At 52.6% G+C, this 22968-nt stretch overlaps 1 protein-coding gene across 5 annotated transcripts in view; it reads right to left on the bottom strand.

The window, feature by feature from the left end:
* TET3 (tet methylcytosine dioxygenase 3) overlaps positions 1-22581 on the bottom strand; it is a 121576-nt gene extending 98995 nt beyond the window's left edge. The window contains exons 1-3 of one of the 5 annotated variants that reach the window (XM_066267410.1): positions 20612-22581; positions 19063-19777; positions 3718-3774 (exon numbers count right to left, since the gene is read on the bottom strand). In XM_066267410.1, coding sequence (XP_066123507.1) covers positions 3718-3774; positions 19063-19365 — 360 coding nt within the window. In that variant the 5' untranslated portion in view covers positions 19366-19777; positions 20612-22581. Of the gene's footprint in view, positions 1-3717; positions 3775-4084; positions 4197-19062; positions 19778-20096; positions 20329-20611 lie in introns of those variants that run through there. The other 4 variants (XM_066267411.1, XM_066267412.1, XM_066267414.1 and 1 more) reach the window with 4 other exon arrangements.
* Positions 22582-22968: the final 387 nt, after the last annotated feature.

Below are 22968 nucleotides of genomic sequence, written 5' to 3'. Positions count from 1 at the left end.
TGACAATCTATTGATTCTAATTGTCTGAGCTATCCTGTCCCCTATTTGCCCAAAGGCTTCCTAAAGCAACCCACAAGGAAGCCATCTCCTTCTCTGACGCTGCAGCCACGCTGGGAACAAAGAGGGAGTCCTCGGCTGACTGCCAGATGCTTGAGTGTGAGAGGAAACAGGCCCGAGAGTTCAGGGTGGGAGAGAGAACTGGAGCGGCTGGGAGACCCAAAGGCTGAGCCAAACCAGAGCCCCTCCCACCCTCCCTTCCCCAACCCTTGGCCAGCCAAACCATTTGCTACAGCCTCAGGGGTATGGGAGGGGACCTGGCAAGACCACAAAGACCATTTCTAGGAGAAATGTCCATCTGCAGCTGGAGGTAGCCCAGGACCAGGCCTCTCCTCGGCGAGTCAGCAGGAGGGCCAAAGGAGCCCTCACGGTGATCCCTGTGGGCACTACCCTGTGCAAGAAGGCTCCCGGGGCCACTCACCTGTCTACCCTGTAATGTCCTCTCCCTCTCCTAGGACTTTCAAAAACCAGTTGGGAGCCACCAGATGGGAGTCACCAAGGAGGTGGAGCTGAGCCCTGGGACTCTAACTCCAGTTCTTGTTATGACTGGGGAAGCCCTATCACTCCCTCCCTGTCCTCAAACTCAACTCAAAATCCTCCCAGTTAGCTCGTTTCCCACTCTAGCCTGACATACTCAACTGCTGCCATATCTCCCCAATTTCATGACTCCTTGGAAATGCACCTCAGAGATAAAGAGTTCCTGCTAGACCCTCACAAAGGGCTAGAGGAGGGTGAGAAAAGCAGGCAAAGCAAGCAAGAAACTAGTAGGCGTCACCCACAGTGCATGGAAAGTCAAGGATCACAGATCCTCAACAAAAGGGCACTTCTGCAATGGTCAAAAGCAGAGACAGAAGGCAGAGATCCTGGGCAAAGTCCCAAAATAGTTTCCAGACATGTTTAGCCAATTGAAGATTCCCATGGGATAGCGTGTGGGAGTGGCGTGGGAGCCCGAAAGCTGGGCAGCATGATACTCTCCGCACTGGGCACTCACTACTGTCCAGGCTGCCAAGAAGGAGGCGACAGCAACAGCGTATGCTCTGGCATGTTCCTTTGCATGTCATGAGTAGACACATAATATACTAGTTCAGTAAAGTGACAACTTGTGTTTATCAAGCTCAATTCTGCACACCCTACATCATGGATATTCTTCAAACCCTGGCAGGACTCAGCACACAGTAGTTGAGCATTTTCCCACTGTCTACTGGATACCATTCACCTCTGGGACTTCCCCAGCCTGCACCCATCTCATGGGAAGAAACTGAGACCCCCTTGTCCTATGTCCCAGAGTCTTGGCCTGATCTCAGACTGAGCTCATGCACTAGACATCTTCCTATACTGTGACCTGATGGAAGAGGATATGGCCAACTGTCCCATCCAGGGTATGTGGGACACTCATCAAACTGGTCACCCAAGAATATTCAGTGTGGTGGAAAGGTGGCACAGGGCACATCAAGAACAAGGGTCTCAAATCCCAGTGCTTCCTGACAGTGCCCAAGGCTGGCCAAGAGAAAGCAGCAATTCTCCAACAGAGAGCTTAATAACAAGCACAGACACAACCTCAGAGCTTAAACAACACTGCCAGCTAAGACTCTACTCCGAGAAAGGAAAGGAGAAAGATGTATTTGAAGGGCTTCCTCTGGTTTTCCAAGTGGCCCTGACATATGCCCACAACATTAAGGGTCAAGATACTAGGTTGGAAGCTTCTAACAGGACTGCAGGGCCAGCAGAATGCAGGCAGGGAGAAATGGAGAACACACTTGGAAAGAACTGAAGAGAAGCCACCGCTAGGCGAGAGGGAGGGGGTGCTTTGGGGAGTAAACAAACCTGCCAGCAGTCTTTCCTCCCAGCAGAGAGGGAAGTTCTGGCTGACAAGGCCTGAGACAGAGAAGAGGGAGGGAGCTGCTCCCTCCCTGAGCCCATCTGTCCTCCATCCCCTCGCCCCGCTTTCCCCAGGGCAGGGGACAGAATAGGTGCACTCCACGATCTCCATGCCCACAGACCTCAACAACAGGCTTGGTGATTACAGTTCCCCAGTCAGCAGTGAGAGGCCAGAGGAGGAAGTGGAGGTGGAACATGGGGGTTCTGCTCTGGAGACGAGTGTGTGGAGTGAGCTCACAGCTTTCTCCTCCCCACCCACAGCACTGCCAGTGTCAACCACTCTGCTTGCCTCAGGGGCCTCCCACGGTCTAGTCCCAGGTGATCGCCCACTTCTCCCAACCTCATCAAGGCATGCCCAGCTCCCCAGGAGAGTCAATGCCACCTGGCTCTTCTACTTCCCCCAGAAGCAAAATTCTCACCCTCCCCCAAATACTTCCGTGCCTCAAGTTCCTTGGGAGGAAGCCAAGAACCACCCTGGCTTCTGATCCACCCTGTTGCCTCACCCAGCAGCCCCCATCCCACGTGGGGAAGCAGAGCCCCTCCCAGCCATGTCCCCACCCAGGCAGTGGGGTGGCAGAGTGTCACTTCCAGAACCTCCATGGAGCTTCCCACGGCTTTCCCAGGAAGCAGAAGGAGGATTTCCAGGGAGGAGTGTCTGGGGACAGGAGCAGATCATCCACCTGCTCTCCAAGCAGCCAGATTCTCCCAGCTCCCCACAGGTTCCAGGGCCCAAGGGGAAGGTGGGGCAGAGACGGGCTAGAATGGGCTCCCTCCCTCCTCAGAGAAGTCCCATCTGATCCTGCCCCTGCCCTTCTGTCCCCAATCTTCCCCAGCCTCTCTGCTCTGAACTAGAGAGACAGCCACATGGAGCTGTCTCCCGTTTTGTTTTGTTTTCTCTGCCCCAGGCCAACAGAGGATACTGCTGAGTAATCCTGAACTCACTTCGGGTCCTCAGCCCTAAAAACAGAGGCAAACCCCAAGGAAACCTACTAATCCTGGTCCTTGTCAATTAGGAAAGAATATTTGTGTTTCCTAGTAATGGCTGATACCCCATCAGATCCTGCCCTGTTCCAAATACCTCAGCCCTGACCTTCAGACCACCACATGGATCAGCTCAGTGCCCCTTCTCTGCTTCCGAATCACCTGGCGACATTCCCTTCCAGGTTCCCCAGACACCAAGCCACAGAGTAACAGCAGCCTCCTGCCAGATTCCCAGTCATGATATTGCATCAGCCCCCACCCTACCCAAAATATCCTCACCCCCACCACCCCCTCTCCTCTCCAGCCATCTCCATGGTGACAGCAGCATGACTAATGACACCCTATCAGCTTCAGACTCAGGAGCGCAAGTTACCCTCCCCCTCAACCGCCCCCCACCCCCACCCCAGGGATTTCTGCAGACTGGATGCAAACCAACAGTACCAGGGACATTCTCGAGAGATTTCTAGGGCAAGGGGCAAGGGTGGGCAGTGGGTTGCATGTCTTTAAAACACACACACACACACACACACACACACACACACAGTTCAACAAACCCAATCCCAACTGCACCCAAACCATCCAGCTGAGAAAGCAAAAACAATCCAAACAAAACCCACACAGGCCTGAGAATTCATTGGCCGCCCACACCCCCGCCACCCCTCCCCCGTCAGCTGCTGCTACACACACAGTGGGAGATTAAGGGATCACCCGAGGAGACCCTTTATTTATATCCAATCCAGTCAAACACTTCACCCCCACCACAAACACTCTCCCTCCCTCTCTCACACACACACAAGGTACCTTGACAGCAGCCCCTTGTCCCCACGGCGGGGCTCCTTCACCAGCCTTTATTTCCACCTGCAAAAGAAGCCAGAGAAACTGATGAGCTAGGCTGACAGCGGGAGAGACTCGAAGTCCTTCCGCTGCACCCCCAGCACTGCTACAGGGGAAACGGGAGGATGGGAGGGAGAGGGCCTCTGAAAGAAAGGACAGCGGAGACCATCTTCCTGCCTCCAGCTGCCGCCCAGACGCAGTGGAGGGGCTCATTCACCTTCCAGAGTGTTTTTGTTTTCATTTCTCCTTTTTCCACCCTCCCGAGATCCAGAAGGCCATTGCCCCTCCTCCTGCGTCCGGGCTGGCCTGTCCCTCCCCACCCTGCCCGCTCTACCTCGGCCGGCCTCCTCTGGTGCATGGGCCGGCGGGCCTCCCATTATCCCCGCCGGAGCGCACGGAGGGAGGCACTGCAGAGGAGGCGGCGGCCAGCTGCCGGCTTGGCTCCCCTCCCTGCCGCCGGCGAGGCTGGTGTGGAGGGGGCGGCGCGCTCACCAGCCAATCCTCTAGGCCGGCGGGGCGGGGGCAGGGCCGCCGTGGGTTGGACTTGCCCAGCCGGGAGGCGGGGGCCGCAGAGGGTGCCGGCTGCGGCCCAGGCCCACTGCCGCTCCCAGGCAGGCCAGGGGTCTCCAGCACGCAGTCCCCTCCGAGCAGGAGGTCCTGAAGGTAATATCGGAGGCATCCTCTGCATCTCCAGGGTCAAATGACAGACCACGCCTGGGGTCCAGCAGCCGCTGGTGGGACTTCCCCTCCCACCTCGGTGTCACACCAGGACACCAGCCTCACCCAGTGCCAGCGCTATGATAAGAGCTTGAGGAGCAATAGCCCTTAACAATCTTCAAAGAAAAAATAAAGCCTTGGCAGTGTGAACCTTTACCCCATTTTGCAGATGAGGAAACAATGCAAGCCAAGTGAAGTAACTTACCCAAGGTGACACAGCTAGAAAACAGCAGAACGGGACTCCAACCCAGGTCTGTCTGGTTCTAAAAACCAGGTTCTTAACTATATATATGCAGCCCTACTCCCCCCCCCCTTCTTTCAGCTCCTACCTCAGAAAACAGACTTCTTGAAGCCCACATTGCCTGTGGCTCAAAGCCTCCCCAAACCAACCTGGCCCTCCCCATGCACACAAACACCCACACCGCACCCTAGGACCATCGATCCCTCTGCCTGAATATACCCCACCTGATCCAGACAGCCTCCCCATCACCACCACCATTCCAGGATGCTTTCTCCTCTCTTAGAAGGACTATGAGAGGCATTCCCCCCAACCCACCCAAACATCAGGGCCTCCATCCCTAGGAAAAGCTGACAAGGGTAGGTGGGTCCAGACCCCAAAAGCTCCAGCCCCCGGTTCCCCGACTCTCAGCCTCTAAAAGCTACAACACCCAGGACACTAAAGGGCAGGAAGGAGAACAGAACAGGGCTGGCATCCCTGGACACATCCTGCTCCACCCTACCCCTTCCCTGTAGTTGAACACCCAGAGCCTCCACTTCCTAGGAAGGAGGTGGAGCAGACTCTGGTCCTCACATATCTGACTGTGTTCCTGGCTCCACCAGTATCTAACTGTAGGGTCCTGGCGGTGGCACCTTAGCCTCTGTTCATCTGCAAAATGGAACTACAAAGAGCAGTGACCTCGTACACAGATTTGAAGATTCTGTAGAGAAATGCAGCGCATCCCCGGCATGGTGTAGGTGGTGCTAGCCATCATCGACCTCAGTTTTTGTGAGACCTCACTCTGTGCTACTTCTCATCCCACAGATGAAGAAGCTGAGTCCACAGAGAAGTGACTCAGGGCTAGTTAGGATGTGTGACAGCCCATTTCAGTGATGTGCTCCACTACCAGCTCCACCACAGATGCCCAACTGCTGCTCCTCCCTGAAGCCCCAGGGGGGTACTCAGCTGGGATAAGATACTTTAAAGAGATAGCAAAGTTCACCTATGGTGAGGAGATTCCAGGAGGCACAGGGCCCACCCCTTCAGGACCCCTGGGGACAAAGGGCAACACCTGCTAGACAGGTAACAAGGCAAGGCAAGGAGCAGTGTTCTGAGGAATGGCCCAAGATGGACACATGGGCTTCTGTACCCCTTAGCCAGGCCTTGTGAAGTGCCTTGACCAGGCCAAATGAAGTATCTCCTTTATCCTGGTCGCCAAAACCCCAGGCCCACCTACCCACTCTACACCCAGTCTGCTGCTGGATAAGAGCAACTAACACTGCCTGGACAGTAACAATGAATACTTTTGCTACTATGGCTGCCACAGTTTATCAGGCCCCTGCTAGGTACCAGGCTCTGTGCCAACCATGCCAGTAGGAGCATCTCATTTGAATTACTCCACACACAACCTGTCTCTTACAGGAAAACAGATGTAGAGATGGGTGTTGGTTATTTGCCACATAACACATAGATGGTGAGTGGTAGGCTAGAATTCCAATCTAGACCTTTCTTTTCCCAGTTCTCTACCCCTCCACCACCACCACCACTAACCTCAGGGAAATGCAAAGAGGGGTGGGGTCACTTGAACTCAACCACTTCCCTTTAAGCTATGGGGCTGAGAATAGTATCGGAGACCTCAATATGCTGCTCCTTGCCTGGGTTCCCCACCCCTTTCCCCATGGAGTGCAAGGAGCAAGGCTTAATCTAAAAGTTACCTCCCTCCACCACTTTCCCAGCTCATCTAGCTTCTATGAACATCACCCATTTCTCTCAGGGCCTTTGCAGAACAGCACAGTGCCTCTTCCAGAGCACCAATCACAACCAAGTTCACTTATTTATTTACATGGAGGTCTTCCCCACTTTACTAGGCTGGAATGTGCTGAGCTGAGTTTCTACACAAGGAGGGAGGACAGGCGGGGGCTGGGCAGGACAGAGGCCCCTCTCCTGGTCAGCTTTCTCTCTGAGGTCCCTAAGGATCAGAGGAACCCCTGCCACAACTGAACTAAAGCTGAGTCCCAGCCTGTTCAGCCTAGCCTACATCTTCCTCACCAGCCCACAGGGACAACCCTGACTTTCTGCTTCACCAACTCCCCACCCCTTCCCCACTGCTAACTCAGTCCTTCCTCAACCACAATTCCTGGCTTACCCACCTGCAGATACCTTACGATGGGCCCATGTTACGATGAGCCCATGGTCCCTGAGAAGTCCACCTGCTCCCACATCTTTCCCCCTGAATTCCCATCTGAAATGTCAGGGCTCCAAGTAATCACTAAGGTGCATGCTGGGGTCACTCTGCCTCCAGCAGAGACACTCTCCACACTCAATCCTGTCCCGTCTCTATCTGCCCCTCTTTCTATATTTGGAGCTTCACAGTGACTAACCCAGAGGTACTTGGGACCCTTCTATATGGAGGTCGAGGGTCCCTATGCACCTTCCATGATGACTCTAGTCCCCAGTGCACTCCCAGCAGGAAGAATGAGGATAGTGAGAGGTGAAAAAATTCAGTCACTCTGAAACACACAAAATATCCCAACAGTGAGAACCTCAGGAACACAGGTATCACAAGCCAGAACACGCAAAGATATACATATAAAGAGCAGGGAAGGGGAACACATTCAGACATAGACCAAGCACTAACCCCATTTCAGGCCCCATACTTGGAGCAAAATATACCATATCTTATTTAACCCTCAAAACAAATCAATGAGACAGGAATTATTCATGTCCATTCTACAGATGAAGAAATAAAAATACAGAGAGGCTGATCACCCTGCCCAAAGTCACATAGCTAGAACATGACTGAGCAGAGCTCTCACTACCTTCTCACTAATAGCTATACAGTTAGTGGTGCTCTGTGTAGCCTTATGATTTTCATATCAACCTACCTCTTCTAGAGTTGGCAGTAAGTAGATGGACTTCTCCTCCATGGCCATGGCTGTGTCCTAAATGAGGTCACTCCCCAAAAAGCTTTATTTCAAAGATGAGTTCAAGCCCACTTCCTCCAGGAAGCCTTCTCAGATTACTATAGTCCTCTGCCAGTCGACGGCACTTCTAATGTTTCTCATCTTACACTTGGTACTACTATTTGTCTCTCTGGGTGTCCTGCCTCTGCAACAAGAATGCCTGGAGTCGTGCCTTTGCAAAGCCCCGGCGAGGTTTTGCTCAACATTCCGCACTGAAGGCACTTAGAACTGACTGTGGGGGAAGTCCATGACCTCCTTCGCTTCCTTCTTCATCACACAAAGGATCCTGCCAAAGAAACCCAACACCCCCTCCACCTTCAGAGCCTATGTTTGAAGTCCTGGTGTCCACGCATCAATTTCCACCCAAGTAATTGCAGCCCATCACACACATCATCCCCTATATTTGAAACTCTTTGCGGTTGTCATGGGAACTGCCTTTGCCTTCATTCACTGATCAGGCCTCACAATTAGCTTTGGCAGCGGAAGTCTATGTCAACAGCAAGCTCAAGAAGGAGGATGAGGAGGAGGAGGAGCAGCAGCAGCAGCAGAGTGCTAGCAGTGACAGAAGAAAGGTATTCGTCCTTGGAGATACAGCAGAGCTAGACTGAACTTGGGTACCCAGCAATGTCTGTGGGAAAAGAGTCAGGGCCAGCCAACAACTCTGCATGCACACTTCAGTACCAACACACAGAATGCACCAGGGCCCCACAGGATGACAGGCAGCCATTGTGGCTCTGCCCATACTCCACATGCCCTCCTAGACAGATGTTTGTGAGGAGGTCTTATGGTCTCTGAACTTCGGTAGGGTCTCCCCACCCCACACTCAACAGCCTGGGACCACCAAATGTTCCAGAACCCAAGTAAGTAACATGGGACCTTAAGAGGAGGGACAGGAATGCTGAGTGGTTTAGAAACCTGGGAGCCATTCTCTAAGAAGAATTAACAGAAAGAGTCTTACCTTCTATCTGAAGGATCCAGGAACACCTACCTGCAAGTGGACCCCTGTGACCTGTCTGTGACCTTCCACTCCCCGGCCACCAGTGATGAGCATTCAAACATTCCAGTAGCATCTATACACACGTCAGCTCAGAGGAGATTTCTCCCTTCTCCTGGATGCCTCCCCCCAGTTCTTTACATATCACTTATACTGAAACTCTCAAAATATGTCTCTTTCCTTTCCCACTGGACTCTCTGGGCCGAAAGATGACTAAAGGCTGGTCTCTGCCCTCAAGGCATCCCTCCTTGTAGCCCTACCAGCCTGCACTGTAATTATATGTTTCCATACTCATCTCCCTCCACAGACTGTGAGCTCATTAGGGACAGTGAACACGTGGCCTCGCCTTCACCCACAGCTCCCGCTCAGCCACAGTCTTGCATACAGCCAGTCCCAGGAGAGACCTGATGAATGAGGCTGGGAAAGCAACTCCCGGGTCTACAAGTTAAAGCAGATGACGTCCTGCCTCGGGAAACTCAAGCAACGCCAGAGAGAGGAGCTGCCCTCCCAGCACAGGGGATATTGTGGATCCTGGGACAGAGGAAACATTCCAGGAAGGTGTGTGTGTGCCCTCGTGTCCTCCCAGCATGAGTTCCCCTCCCCCCACGCTCCCCATCCTGCAGTGGGAATGCAGTGCAGGAGGAACCAGCCCTCACCGTGAAAGTCTGCCATCCCTCTCTTCCAGGCTGCAGGGTCATTCCCAACATCTACGAGGGAACTGGGACACCAACGCTTACCCTTAAAGGGCAGAGTAATCAACAAAAAGAGAAAAAAATGAGACAAGAGAATGCCATCCAATGTCCTTCTCACAAAGACAGGCTTAGAAGTGCAACAGGCTCTAGTGGAGTACCTTGTTACTTGTTTTTGACCCAGTATCTCTACACCCCTTCCTAAGGCTTCTTGGCTGCAGTGAGGAGAGGGGGGAAGCTTTGGGGCACAAGCAGGCAGGCAAATGTCCCCAAATGACTCTACCCAATGAAACTTCCCTTCCATTTACAGAATCTAGAATGGCCTCTTTACCAGTGATGGCAGGTGCTTTGAATCTGTACACAAACTCTGACTGGGTGTGGGAATGTGGGCACAATGCAGTTGGAACTTGTACGGTTCCGAGTCAGCGGAGCAGGAACAGAGTTTGTGCGACCTGAAGCAGGAGAGCCACCCCAGACCTGCATTCGCAGGCAGGCCAGCCAGTCACCCCACACCTTTTTTTCTTTCCCTTAGTAACTAATATAAACTTTGATTATCAGATATTTTATGCAAATTACAGGAGACAGGCCATGGAGGGGTGTGTCCACTGTGGGTGTTTCAGCAGCCTCTGCCCTGCAGACAGGCCCTGCACAGACACTCAGGCAGAGGCCCCAGCAACCCTCAAGGACTCTCCTCCCCAAAACAGCCAGTCGGATTGCAGCAGGGCTCAAGGAAGATAAAAAGGACCCTTCCTGAGTATGGCACTCTCAATCCACAAGGGAACTGTAAAAAAGTGATGAGGAGGCGAATGGGAAATTAGTGACGACCCCTGAGACACCCCCCCATGTGGTTGTCCAGCTTGACCAGTCACCTCACTACTTCTAGAATGAGAGGCCCAAGGCACAGAGGCGGTGACGGACTCACGTGGGTCTGTGCAGAAGTTTGGGGCCAGAAATAAACATGGTCAAGTTTCACCAGGGCCTCTACTCAAGCCTGTGGGTGGGAAAGACCACTTTCCACCAGGAGCTTTGGAAAGAGTCCTTGGGTGGAGAGCCATACGTCACACCCCCCCACACCCCCTTCTTTCCCCCATGGCTAATAATTAAAGCATGGCCACGCCCACAAGGAGAAGCAAGGCGCTTCAAGGTGGGTTACAGCTGGGGAAACTGCTGTTCCCTTCCACACCACTCACCTCTCATATAGAAATCCTAATCTAAAATATCCTTCTGAGAGCTGCCAACCAGAACAGCTATTTCCCCAACCCAGAAAGAGGTCTGGGTAAGGGTTCAGAGGCCACACAGGGCTACTCCATATCCAACAGAACTGCCCACAATGATGGAAATGTTACCTCCATGTTCAATTAACAAGCGGCTATCAAGCACTTGAAAGGCAACTAGTATGACTGAGTTACTGAACTTACTTTTATTTGAATTTAAATAGCCACACATGGCTAATGACAGCTACCATGCTGGACAGCTCAGGTAGAGTGTTGCTTGTTAAATTTGGGGAGGTCATAAATACTCTTGAGAATCTACTGAAAACCACATATCCTTTCCCCTGAGAAGAGATACTCCTGCACATTCACAACATCTGGCTGGTTTTCATTCATAAAATTCACAGATTCTTCTCCAACCCAGGTCTGAGATCAGGTTTGCATAAACAGTAAGCTTGTCTAGAACTTGACAAAAATGTTATGGTCTAAAGGAGATGTTTCTTCTGCAATGTAGTTATCTGAGAAATATGGAAATAGACTTGATATTATACTTTACGTAGTCCTATCAAGAGACAACAAGTGTGGAAGCCCCCATACTACAGAGGGTGTCCTTATAACCTCCCAGCCAGCCCGACCAGGCAGTGGCGCAGTGGATAGAGTATCAGACTGGGATGCGGAGGACCCAGGTTCGAGACCCCGAGGTCACCAGCTTAAGTGCAGGCTCATCTGGCTTGAGCAAAAAAGAAAGCTCACCAGTTTGGACCCAAGGTCGCTGGCTCGAGCAAGGGGTTACTCTGTCTGCTATAGCCCCACGGTCAAGGCACATATGAGAAAGCAATCAATGAACAATTAAGGTGTTGCAATGAAAAACTAATGATTAATGCTTCTCATCTCTCTCCGTTCCTGTCTGTCTGTCCCTATCTATCCCTCTCTCTGACTCTTTCTCTGTCTCTGTAAAAAAAAAAAAAAAAAATCCCTGCCAGTCAGCACCCGCCTCTACCCAGACACAGGAAACACATCACCACTGAGGGCTTGCTCTTCAGTCTTGGAACTACAAATGTTACACAATTCTTTTTTTCTAACATGGGTTCAGTCTATCTGCTTATAACTTCCACCCACTAAAAAATGTTCTGTACACTCCCTACATGACAGAACTGACTTCCTCTTCCACACAAGAAGTGTCTTGGCCTACCTTCCTCTACCCATTTCCAAGCTGAACAGGCCAGTGTCCTAGTCTCTCATGGACTAGGACCCAGTGCTAGTCTCTCATGTGATCACTCTGACAGATCTCCTCCATACAGGCTATCAACATCCCTTTTCGAGTTCCAGCTTTTCCTACCTGCTAGGAATGCAGGATCCTTACCTGTGTACTTATTTCTTCTCTTTTTTACAGTATAGAACTTTAGGTTTACACTGATTAAATTTCATCAAGTTTGGTTGGGGCCCATTGTTACAACTGCCTCAATCTCTTTAACCCCTTGATCTATTATTCAGCTTAATACTTGTACCCCACCCCCACCCCACAAACCCACAGATCTGACATATCTACTCCCTATCTACATCTTATGAAGAGGGCACAGGTGCCTTCAGCTGCATAAGCCTCCAGGCCCTTCCATGAGTCCCAAGATTCTATGGACACACCCTTCCTCTTCACAACCACCTTCAGCTACTCCTTTCTCATGAGGCTACTGAGCAGCAAACCATCTGAGAGCCCGTGCCTGGCTCTTCTCAGAACACACACAGGTTCCTAAAGGGTTTTGCTGATAACTCACTAGACTAGCAGGAAATGGACTTAAGAACAAGAATACGGAGGACCCGGGTTTGATTCCCCGCCAGGAGAAGCGCCCATTTGCTTCTCCACCCCTCCGCCGCGCTTTCCTCTCTGTCTCTCTCTTCCCCTCCTGCAGCTAAGGCTCCATTGGAGCAAAGATGGCCCGGGCGCTGGGGATGGCTCTGTGGCCTCTGCCTCAGGCGCTAGAGTGGTGCTGGTCGCAACATGGCGACGCCCCGGAGGGGCAGAGCATCGCCCCCTGGTGGGCAGAGCGTCGCCCCATGGTGGGCGTGCCGGGTGGATCCCGGTCGGGCGCATGCGGGAGTCTGTCTGACTGTCTCTCCCTGTTTCCAGCTTCAGAAAAATGAAAAAAAAAGAACAAGAATAAAGCCAGAATAAATCCTAAAAGGTTCAGTCTCCCTGGCCTACAGGGCAAAGAAATGAGTTGGGTCATCGTCCTCAACCTTGCTGGCAACTGGAGTTCTTTTACCTGTTTATCAAGACTTATTTCTGTCCTCTTCTCCATGGTCCCCTCCTTTCTAGTCACCAGCTCCTCAGACTCTCAGAGACAAACAGATCACCTGGGAATCTGGGTAAAGTGCAGATTCTGACTCAGTAGGTTGAATGTGGGGCCTGGGAGTCTGCATTTCTAACAAGCTCTCAGGTGATGCCAATGCTGCTGGTCCACTGATCAGCAAGGTGGGAGTGTGGTTGTGAACCTCCCCAAGACTCGGGTTAGCAATTTGCAGAAAAGTCCAGCTCACCTCTGCCTCCGAGTACTTCCACTCTAACTACACATTAGATAAACCTGGAAGCCCAGCCCACTTGGGTCCACCCCAGACCAATTAAATCAGATCCCTGGGGCTGAGACCCAAGTGATCCCAATGAGAACCCCTGGTCCACATGGCTGATAAAAAGACTGGTCCCGGACAGTTATATCAGTGCCATTTCTTCAGGATGACTTTCAATAAAAACAGACCCACTGGTCTGTTCAAGAAGCTGGCAGGAGATATCATCATTTCTTTGCAGAAAATCTAGATACATTAGTTTGACTGGACTGGTTTGTCAAGAAGTATGGGGACCCCCAAAGCTCACCTTTTGCCTTTCTAAAGCCTCAAAAACCACCTTAACAATCTGCTCTAGAATTGTCAAACACTAACATCAAACTTATAATTTATAATTTCCAAAATCTCTTTGAAAAAAGTGGACTTTTTACCTGTCTCTGGTTCTTTGGCCCCCTTACAATCATCACAATTCATAAAGATGTCATTCCACAGACATATCCGCAAGTGTTCAGTAGGGCGCGAGGGAGCGAATGACTCAGACTTGGGTCAGGCAGCTGGCTGGCTCTGCTTTCCTAACTATACACATTGTGGTCCTTCCTGGTTTACACCTCCTAACATGACAGGGACCCAGTGGCTGCTCCCTCTGTGTCATTGGTTATGCTCCTCAAAGTTGTAAGCTACCCCTCCCCTTCTAGTTCTTGCTGGGAGTATATAGAAGGCTTTGTCTTATTTTCCACCGCAGCATATTCTGGTCACTGGAGTTCCTGCCACTCCTCCTAAGGGATCAGACCACTCATGTACCCCTTTTCCACATGGGGAACATGGTCTCTTACCCTCTGCACTAACCGTACAGCAGCCATGCTGCACATGGATGGTTCAGTTCTTCCTCTCTCCCACCACCTTCCCCCGTAAGGCACCATTCAGGACTGTTCTGTCAGCATTTCCTTTTTTATTTTTTTAAAATATTTTTTAAAATTTTTATTTGTTGATTTTAGAGAGAGAAGGAGAAAGAGGGACCAAGAGGGAGGGTGAGGACGGGTGAGGAAGAGAGCAGGAAGGGGACAAGAGGGAGAGGGAGAAAAGAAGTGGGGAAAGAGAGAAACATCTATCTATTCCTGAACGTACCCTGACCAGGTTTGAACCCACAACTTTTATATATTCAGATGACGCTCTAATGAACCAAGCTATCCAGCTGGGGCAGCACTTCCTTTTTAAAGAGCAACCCTATCCCTCCAGCTAACTTTCCCTTTAGAGTGTGTGGTCATGGAGTTAAAACTTTTTGGATAAACTTGGAAAACAATGGTGTAAAGTCTATGGTAAACAGCTCTCCTTGCCTAGCCTTCTCTCTGGTCTCACAACTAAGATGGGGTCCCTTACTCTAAAGTCTCATCACTTCTACTTTTCCTGTCAACTCTACTTGTTTCAGTTGAAAGGAGCCCTCACAGCATCTCTCTTCAAAAAGACAGATCTATCAGCATGCGAGACAAGAATCTATCAGGTGTTTTGATATTGCTGAGATCCTTAATTCTAAGGCATGTTGTCTCAAAATCACACAGAGCTGTTCCTAGCACTTGGTCGAGGGGCCGATAGTGTCTCACACCATATATATTTCCATTTCTTTCCATTTTCACTGATAGCATTCTCAGTCACGCTTCCACCCTTATGCATACAACTCCCCACATAGGTTTTCATTTCCCACAAAGGGTTTTTCTCCTGCCCTAGCAGGTGTTGACTTACCTTGTCCATGAGCTGCATTTCAGTCAGGCCCAGGACCAAAGTGATTCCTTGTTCCTGGTGTCCAGCCTCGTGCCCAGCAGAGAGACTGGCCAACTCCTCCCTCCCTTCTGCCTGGCCCCACGATTCTTCTATGAGCATGTTAGGAACTGTCTTGAGATAAACCTTTAATTTGAGTTGTATGTTCACAATTACAACCCAGAGGCTGACTAATGCACAACTGTTTGTGCATAAAGATGAATTCTCCTCTAGATGTCCTAGGAGTGTTCTGTCACCATGCACTGATTGTCCACTATGTGCCAGAAATTACACATACTTTATCTCAATTCTCATAACCACCCTGCAAAGAAGGGTTACCCTCTCTGACAAATGAGAAAATGAGAAAATCAACACCCAGGAGAGTAAGCAACACAAGACTTCCTTCGGGTTCTGAAGCCACTGTGTCTCTACATCCGCCAAATCTGACTTTCCACATCAGCTGTCTGGTGCCATAAGCCACCATTCAGGTAAAAAGAATGTGGAGATCAAACAGCCTCAGGCATCAGTCCAGGATCTAAATCCCTCCTGGGACTAGGACGGAAGACCATGGTCCAGGAATGAACTCCTCCAGGTGTGTTACTATATGTTAAGACCACAGAAGTAGTCATCTGCTTCTGTTGGGAGGGCCCACTCTAGGAGCTGTATCTAGCCTTAAAATGCTAAACTTTTCTACTGATTAGAGGGGCTCTGCAGCCCCAAAAGCCACCCAGAAACCCAAGATAATGTTTACCCGCTTATGAGATGATACAACACAGCTGTCAACAGATATCTGAAAGGAAGCCAGGGGAAGTGGAGACAGGGTGAAAGGAAAGGGTGCCCAGAACAGGAAATGCCAGGGAGCAGGGATGCAAGGAGATGGTCTGATTCCCAAGAGACTCCTGGGATGCTGTGTCTTGTTCCACCTGACAAGTCTGGGCCAAACTCTAAAATTCTATTCCTGAGCCAAAACCAAAGAAAATTCAGATGTCATTAAACGCATCTTCTCCTTTCCCAACTTTCCCAATCCCAGGACTTGTTCCCTTGCTACAAGCTCCTCAAATCGAACGGTTCGAGTCCCGGCACGGCAGTCCCCGCTGGGGCTGAGAACTGCTGAGCTGACTGCGGGCTCCTTCACTCCACCAGAGCCCCTGGGCATGCCAGCTCTCCTGGAAGTGCATGTACTAAATGCAATGGAGCCTGGGCAGTGGTTCCCACACCTTCAGCCTTTGCAGACCGATCAAAAAAAAAATTATGGGCCCTGGCCAGTTGGCTCAGCGGTAGAGCGTCGGCCTGGCGTGCGGGGGACCCGGGTTCGATTCCTGGCTAGGGCACATAGGAGAAGCGCCCATTTGCTTCTCCACCCCGCCCCTCCTTCCTCTCTGTCTCTTTCTTCCCCTCCCGCAGCCGAGGCTCCATTGGAGCAAAGATGGCCCGGGCGCTGGGGATGGCTCCTTGGCCTCTGTCCCAGGCGCTAGAGTGGCTCTGGTCACGGCAGAGTGACGCCCTGGAGAGGCAGAGCATCGCCCCCTGGTGGACAGAGCATCGCCCCTGGTGGGCGTGCCGGGTGGATCCCGGTCGGGCGCATGCGGGAGTCTGTCTGACTGTCTCTCTCCATTTCCTGCTTCAGAAAAAATACAAAAAAAAAAAAACAAGAAAAAAAAATTATGGAGACAACACTGGTTATCATTTTGTACTTTGGCAAGTAAAGACTTCTTTTAAAAAAAAGCCAATCAACTTTCTATTAACACAGTCATTTCATAAAAGAAAGCACATTTTAAACATTAAGAAGTAGAAAGGACCGGCCCTGGCCGGTTGGCTCAGTGGTAGAGCGTCGGCCTGGCATACAGGAGTCCCGGGTTCTATTCCCGGCCGGGGCACACAGGAGAAGCGCCCATCTGCTTCTCCACCCCTCCCCCTCTCCTTCCTCTCTGTCTCTCTCTTCCCCTCCCGAAGCGGAGGCTCCATAGGAGCAAAAGATGGCCTGGGCGCTGGGGATGGCTTCTTGGCCTCTGCCCCAGGCGCTGGAGTGGCTCTGGTCGCGACAGAGCATCACCCCCTGGTGGGCATGCCAGGTGGATCCCGGTCGGGCGGTCGCATGCGGGAGTCTGTCTGACTGCCTCCCCCGTTTCCAGCTTCAGAAAAAAGAAAAAAGAAAAAAAAAAAAAAAGAAGTAGAAAGGACCTATTATTAAAATAAAGCACTCTGTTTTAAGTCAAAGAAAATTAGCTTTAAGAAAAAGCTCACTCCATTATCTCCTTTTCATTGTGTCTCCAGAAACTGGGAGACACATTGTCATGGGCCATCATGTGGACCTTCTGTCCTGGGATACTGCAGGCCACCAGCTGCACTTTCCCTGACCCTGGAGGCCAGAGCAGCGGCCAAGCATGGCAAGGTCTGTAGGGTTGCAGACATCTCTCAGCAGGGTTGTCTCTAAGCCTCACTCAACCCAGATCCCTGGTATTGTAACCAAGACCACCTCCCTGGCAGCCCAGGCTGGCAGCTCACACACAAGGATGACAGTACCCTGGCCTCACTCTAGCCCCTTTTGGCCTTATTGTTGCCAAAAGAAGAGCTTACACATGGTTCACAAGGGCCACTGGTTCCAGGAACATCCAGACTAGAAAGCTGAGCCCCCACCCTTGGCCTCTCGGGTTTGATTACAGGAGGGATGGAATGAGACAATGGGGTGGGGGAGCGGGTGAACACTGGAAGAAAGCAAGCAAAGGAACCCAGCTTTACAAAGAAGACTGGGCAGGTTCTTCTCACCCCAAAACACCAGATCTCATGCAGGATGCCAGCTCCCCACAACACCAGCAACAGGAGGTGCTGGACACTTCTCTCATGCTGGTGTGGAAGCTGCAGATGTGATCCAGAGGTCTGCTTTAACCCGAGACTGGGGAGACAGGGCACCAGGTCTGTGATTCCCAGAACATGATATGCTGCTTCCACTGGGAGTGGACAAGAGAAGGTGAGAAGGGGCAGAAACATCTGAGCAACGCCCACTTTCCTGCCCCCAACATTTGGATTATTCTTCCTAGCCACAGGACCACAGCCCCATGGAGCCCGTGGCACAGCTCTGTACTCAGTGGGCGGGGAAACCCCGAGCACCAGCTGTCAGTCCATGGAAGCCACAGGTGCCCTAGCCCTCAGAAACACAGTGGCTCACAGCTGGGAAGGGCTTCAAAGACCATCAAGCACAACCCCTCCGTTTCCCTAGGGACAAGACAGGCCCAGAGAGGGGGCTCAGTTTTCCTAGCCCCTGCACAAATCAATGACAGCCAGAGAGCCTCACTGACAGCGCAGGCCGCAGTCTCTGTCCAGCGCCAGTTCCGCTGCCTGGAACGACATCAGCCGCTACACAGCGCCTCCAGAGCTGCTCAACTTCGCTCATCCCTACTTCTGCCAACTCTCCACTGTCACTGCTCCCTCATGGAAGGGAAAGATGGACAATGCAGGATCACTGCCTCTCCACCCTCTTTTGATCTCACTCCAACTCCTTTCTCCCTCCTCTACCTCACTACTGCAAATAAAAGGGTACTCCTCCCTGGGGTTGACAGCGCCTCAAAAATATATCATTCATTCATTCAATTAGTATCTGAGTGCTTTTGACACACCAAGGAACTGAGCCAAGTCATGAAACACAGAGATAAACATCTTTGACTTCAAGAAGTACTTCCTCAAAGAATCCAAACCTTGAGTTTCTCGTTAAATTTCCAAGAAGTTTCAACTGGCTCATTTGCCCTCTGAGAAAAACGATGGTTCCCAAGAAAAGGTTTAGGGAAATATCCCACTCCCTTAAAGCAGTGTAAAGCCATAAAGCCACCCCAAACTTTTCTTTCCCAACCTATCAACCTCCATCCCTTACTTGACACCGTCACTCTCACATCACGCAAACATTGGTGTGACCATGAAACACACCTGATGCTTCCAGCAGGACAAAACAAAACAAACTTCTAGAAATAAAGCTGGATATCCAGAGACAAATGCAGACACCAGAGATGAGAGTGCTAGCTCAGAGTCCTCTGCGACCCAGTTATTCTCTTACAAATTATCAGCCCAGCAAAGGAGCACAAGCCAGCTTCCAATAACACCAACATTCAGTCGGACCAAGAGGCTCAGAATAAGTGGATGGACTTAATTGTCTTTAACAAGCCCCCTGGGAATACAGCACCCTCAAGGAAAAGACAGGCTAGCTAAGCACAAGTCAGCTTACCTCCTTGAGAAGCCCCGCTTTTTTCTTCAGCACCTCACATTTGCGCAGCTTGCAGATCTGGTGTGTGCGGCGATTGGTACAACTGGTGCAAGCCCCACAGTTTTCCAGCCTCCGGCAGGGCTCACAAGTACCACACCTTTTCCGTTTCTTTCGCCCATCTCCACCCCCTCGGAGTTGAGGTTCACTCCCAGCCATTGGGAGCCCAGGACCCTGGAAGCCCCCTACCACTACCTGGCCCTGAGGGAAGTCATAAAGGCCTACCAGGTCCGGATGGACTGCCAGGGGCACCTGAAACTGGCTCATGACACTGCCAGAAGTGGGGGCATAGGTGCCGAGGCAGAGCCACAGTCCAGCTTCCTGCCTGCCTACAAAGGCTCCAACAGGTCCTTCTTTCCTAAAACAGTCAAGACTCTACAAGGTGAAGGCAAGTAGCTCCAGTCTCTGGAGTGAGCACCTCTTCTCAATCCCTCTTCACCTCCTCTGCAGCAGTCTGATAGGGCTCAGCTGGGGTCCACTCTCCCATTTGCTGGGGACCAGGGTCTGGGGGAGGACAGCAGCAGCAGTGCCCACAGAAGGGATCATCTTGACTGGGTGGGCTCTTCACCCTCACCCACCCTGGACCCAGGCATGAGATGAGCAGGTGGGTGGTGGGAACAGAGACAAGTGAGGAATTTCTCCTAATTCTCCCAGGTCAGGATGATGAAGGCAACACTGCCTGAAAAAGAGACAGAAAGCAGAAGCACATCACTTGGGGCTCAGGGACAACTTTCACGAGCTACCTCTTCCTGCTACTGGGAAAAGAGAAAATGAGGGAAGAGAAGGGGGCATGCTCAATGAAGTTCTGCCCAGAAGCCCTGGCAGGGCGCACTAGCACCCATTCCCCATCCGAGGGAGGAAGCTGAGGGCGTAATGGGGTGTTAAGGGAACCTGGACGACGAATTGAAGGAGGTGGTCAAGGTGATTTACAAGAAAGTTGCTCTCTGCCCCACCCCCATGAGCCTGGGAGAGTTTCACACAAATTCACACACACACACCCCTCGGAGGTTGCTGGGGCCTCCCCAATCGAGTAGAGCTTTCAAAATAAAGTTTGCTGAGAGCTGCACTTGGCGGGCTGCCTGAGAGTACCCCCTCCCCCGGACACGGAAGCGACCTCAAGGGGGGTCGCGCCCCGGGTGGCCCTCGCTAGCCTCCCCGCCGCGCCCCACGCCCGCTGGCCAGATGAGAGAGGGCGGCCCGCTCCTCCAACGGGGCGCGGGGAGGGGGGCGCGCTCTAGCTCGGCCCGGGCCGCGCGCGCGCCGCGACTCGGGCTCCTTTGTTCTGGGGCCTCGGCCGCTCGGCTCCAGCGGCTCCGCGCCCCCGCCCCGCCCCGCAGTCCCCACCCGGCTCCGCTACACTATGACCCGTAGCACCCCTGCCCCGTCCCCCGCAACGAAGTAGCGGCCCCTCCGGCCAGCACTCGGGCCGTCCCCTCCCTCGGGGCCGGGCCCCCCACGCCTCCCCGCCGCCCTTCCCCCACCGCGGAGCCGGAAAGGCACCGACTGCACCGACCTGCCCGCCGCCTCCGGGGCGGAGCGCACAAAGGGGCAAAGTTTCCCGGCCCGCGCCGCTGCCACCACCGTCGCGGCCGCCGCCGCCGCCTGGGGCGCCCGCCTCCTGGAGCGCCTGGCCCAGCCTAGCTCGGCGCGTGGAGCCCCCCGCCCAGGCCAAGGAGGGGACGGCGCAGGAGGAAGGAAGAGGCAGCGGCGGCCGCGGCCGCGGCAGCAGCAGCAGCAGCGAAGGCGTCCGCGGGACTCCCCGCCCCCCGCGCGCCGCGGCACGTGCTCGCCCGGGGACTCCCCCGCCCGGGAGGGCGCGCACGTGCGGCCCCGCCGAGCCCGGTCGGCCTCGCCGCCGCCGCCGCCCCCTCAGCGGGGCCGGGGGCTTTGCGAGGTGGGGGTAGTTTAGTTCGCGGGGAGGGGGAGGGGACGGAGCGGGCGGCACACGAGCGGATGGGGGCAGGGTCCGGCCCGGCCGCTGCGCCTTTGCACCTGCAGAACCTTCCTATCCCCGCGGTCGGCCCTCCCTGGACCCGGCCACCCCCTTCGGGCTCTTTCCCTCCCACACACACCCCGCCCTCCGGTGCTTCTGTAGCCCCGGCAGGCGAGGCGGGCCTCACGGGGTGGGGCACGCGGACCTTCCAGCCTAGGCCCTCTCCTAGCCGGCCCGATGTCCCCATTTCCTGCCACTCCCTGCGGGCCAGAGCGATCTGGAACGATCTCGGCGCCCTCGGGAGCCCTGAGCTCCCGACCGGACTGACCGCCCCCTTCCCGGCTGCTGCTCGCTCATTTCGAGGCAGGACAATGGGGGACATCGCGCGTTTGCGTACCGAGTCAGCCTGGCCGGCAAAGAGGGAGTACCCAGGGACAGAGACCACGCGGGCCGGCTGCGGGACACCTTTGCGGGGATCACGGCCGAGCGTCCTGATCAGGAGGACCCCAGAACCCTGCCATCGCGAGCCTCCCCCGCGCAGCGCTCGACTCTTTCGCGTTGAAAACAAAGACTAATCCGATACCCCCGCCCTGCCTCTCAGAGGAGGGGGAACGGGCGCGTCGCAGAGGGTAACCGAGGAGGACATCGTTCAGAAGGGGCTCGGACAGCCTCGGAGGAGACCGTGGTCCAACCAAGCCCTATAACCAGGCGCAGACACTTTGAAAAGTCACCTCGGGATATTTTCCAGGCTGGGGGCAAGGGGCAAGGCACAAGAATATTTTCAAGTTGCCAAACTGCCCCTTCTCTCTGTTGTTTTTTTCCCTCACCTGTTGTTCAGGCCAAGTTGAAATTCCAGGTTAGATTAATTCAACTCCACCCATCTGGCCTGACTGCCAGGCTGGTGCCTCCAGCTGCCTTTTACCTACCTGAGTTGCTGGGGAGAAGGGTGGGTCTCTAACACACACACACTCACACACGCGCGCGCATTGGCGCGCGCGGGCATGTCCTGGCAGAAACAACCACAGGCGGACTGGCCTGACCAGTTTGGGCGGTGCTCACGGAGCCAGGTACCTGGCAGGCGTCCCCGCCAGGCTGAAGCTAACAAGTCAGCCAGAACTGGAAAAAGAGCATTGGGCCGGTTATTTAGAAAGAAAAAAAGTAACTGATCTCCAGTAGCGCTGTCCAGAAAGCTCTAGGTGGTAGGAGAAGCCCCGGTTCTGGAACTTCTCTCCTGGCAGGCTTGATTTTGATAGCCCGCTCCAGAGGCAAGGTTGTCAGCTGTGGGGTAGATGGTGAATACGGCTGCTTCCTACCCTGGTCTTTGAGAGAACTGAAGAGTTTCTGTTTGGGGAAGTATGTCTAAAATGAGAAGAGAAACCAATAGAGTCTTATTTTCAATTAAACATGAGACCCGTTTGTGAACTTGTAATGGTTTTTAATGTTATAATTAATGCTTTAAGTGAGTTTATTTTTAACAAAAATTATATTAAAGAAAATTAGAAAATACAGAGAATTAGAAGATAAATGCCACTTCAATACAGTATTGAACATTTGCTACATTTTCCTCTAGCCTTTTCTAGATGTCGATTAGTTTCCTTTTTTTAAGAAAATGGTGTACTCACACTGGTTATGTAATTTTCTGTCCTCTTGTCACTTAACATTATACTATAACCATTTCCCTATTTGTTATACAATCCCCAGAGAGACAGTATGACACTGAGTTGAAGAAGGTGGCTTAGGAACCAGAGAACACTGGGTTCCAGACCTGTCTCTGCCACTTGCTAGCAGAGTGACCTTGGACCAGGTATTCACTATCTTGCAAGAGAATCCAAGTAAAGTACTTAATATAGATGACAACAGTCATTGTTTAATCTATAGAACAACCTTGTGAGGCAGGTACTATCACTAAATCCATTTTATAGATAAGGAAACAGATT

The sequence above is a fragment of the Saccopteryx bilineata genome, chromosome 3 (genome assembly GCF_036850765.1).
Source record: "Saccopteryx bilineata isolate mSacBil1 chromosome 3, mSacBil1_pri_phased_curated, whole genome shotgun sequence".
Taxonomy (NCBI): domain Eukaryota; kingdom Metazoa; phylum Chordata; class Mammalia; order Chiroptera; family Emballonuridae; genus Saccopteryx; species Saccopteryx bilineata.
The sequence above is the reverse complement of the archived record's forward strand: the minus strand, read 5'-3'. Positions and strand labels throughout refer to the sequence as shown.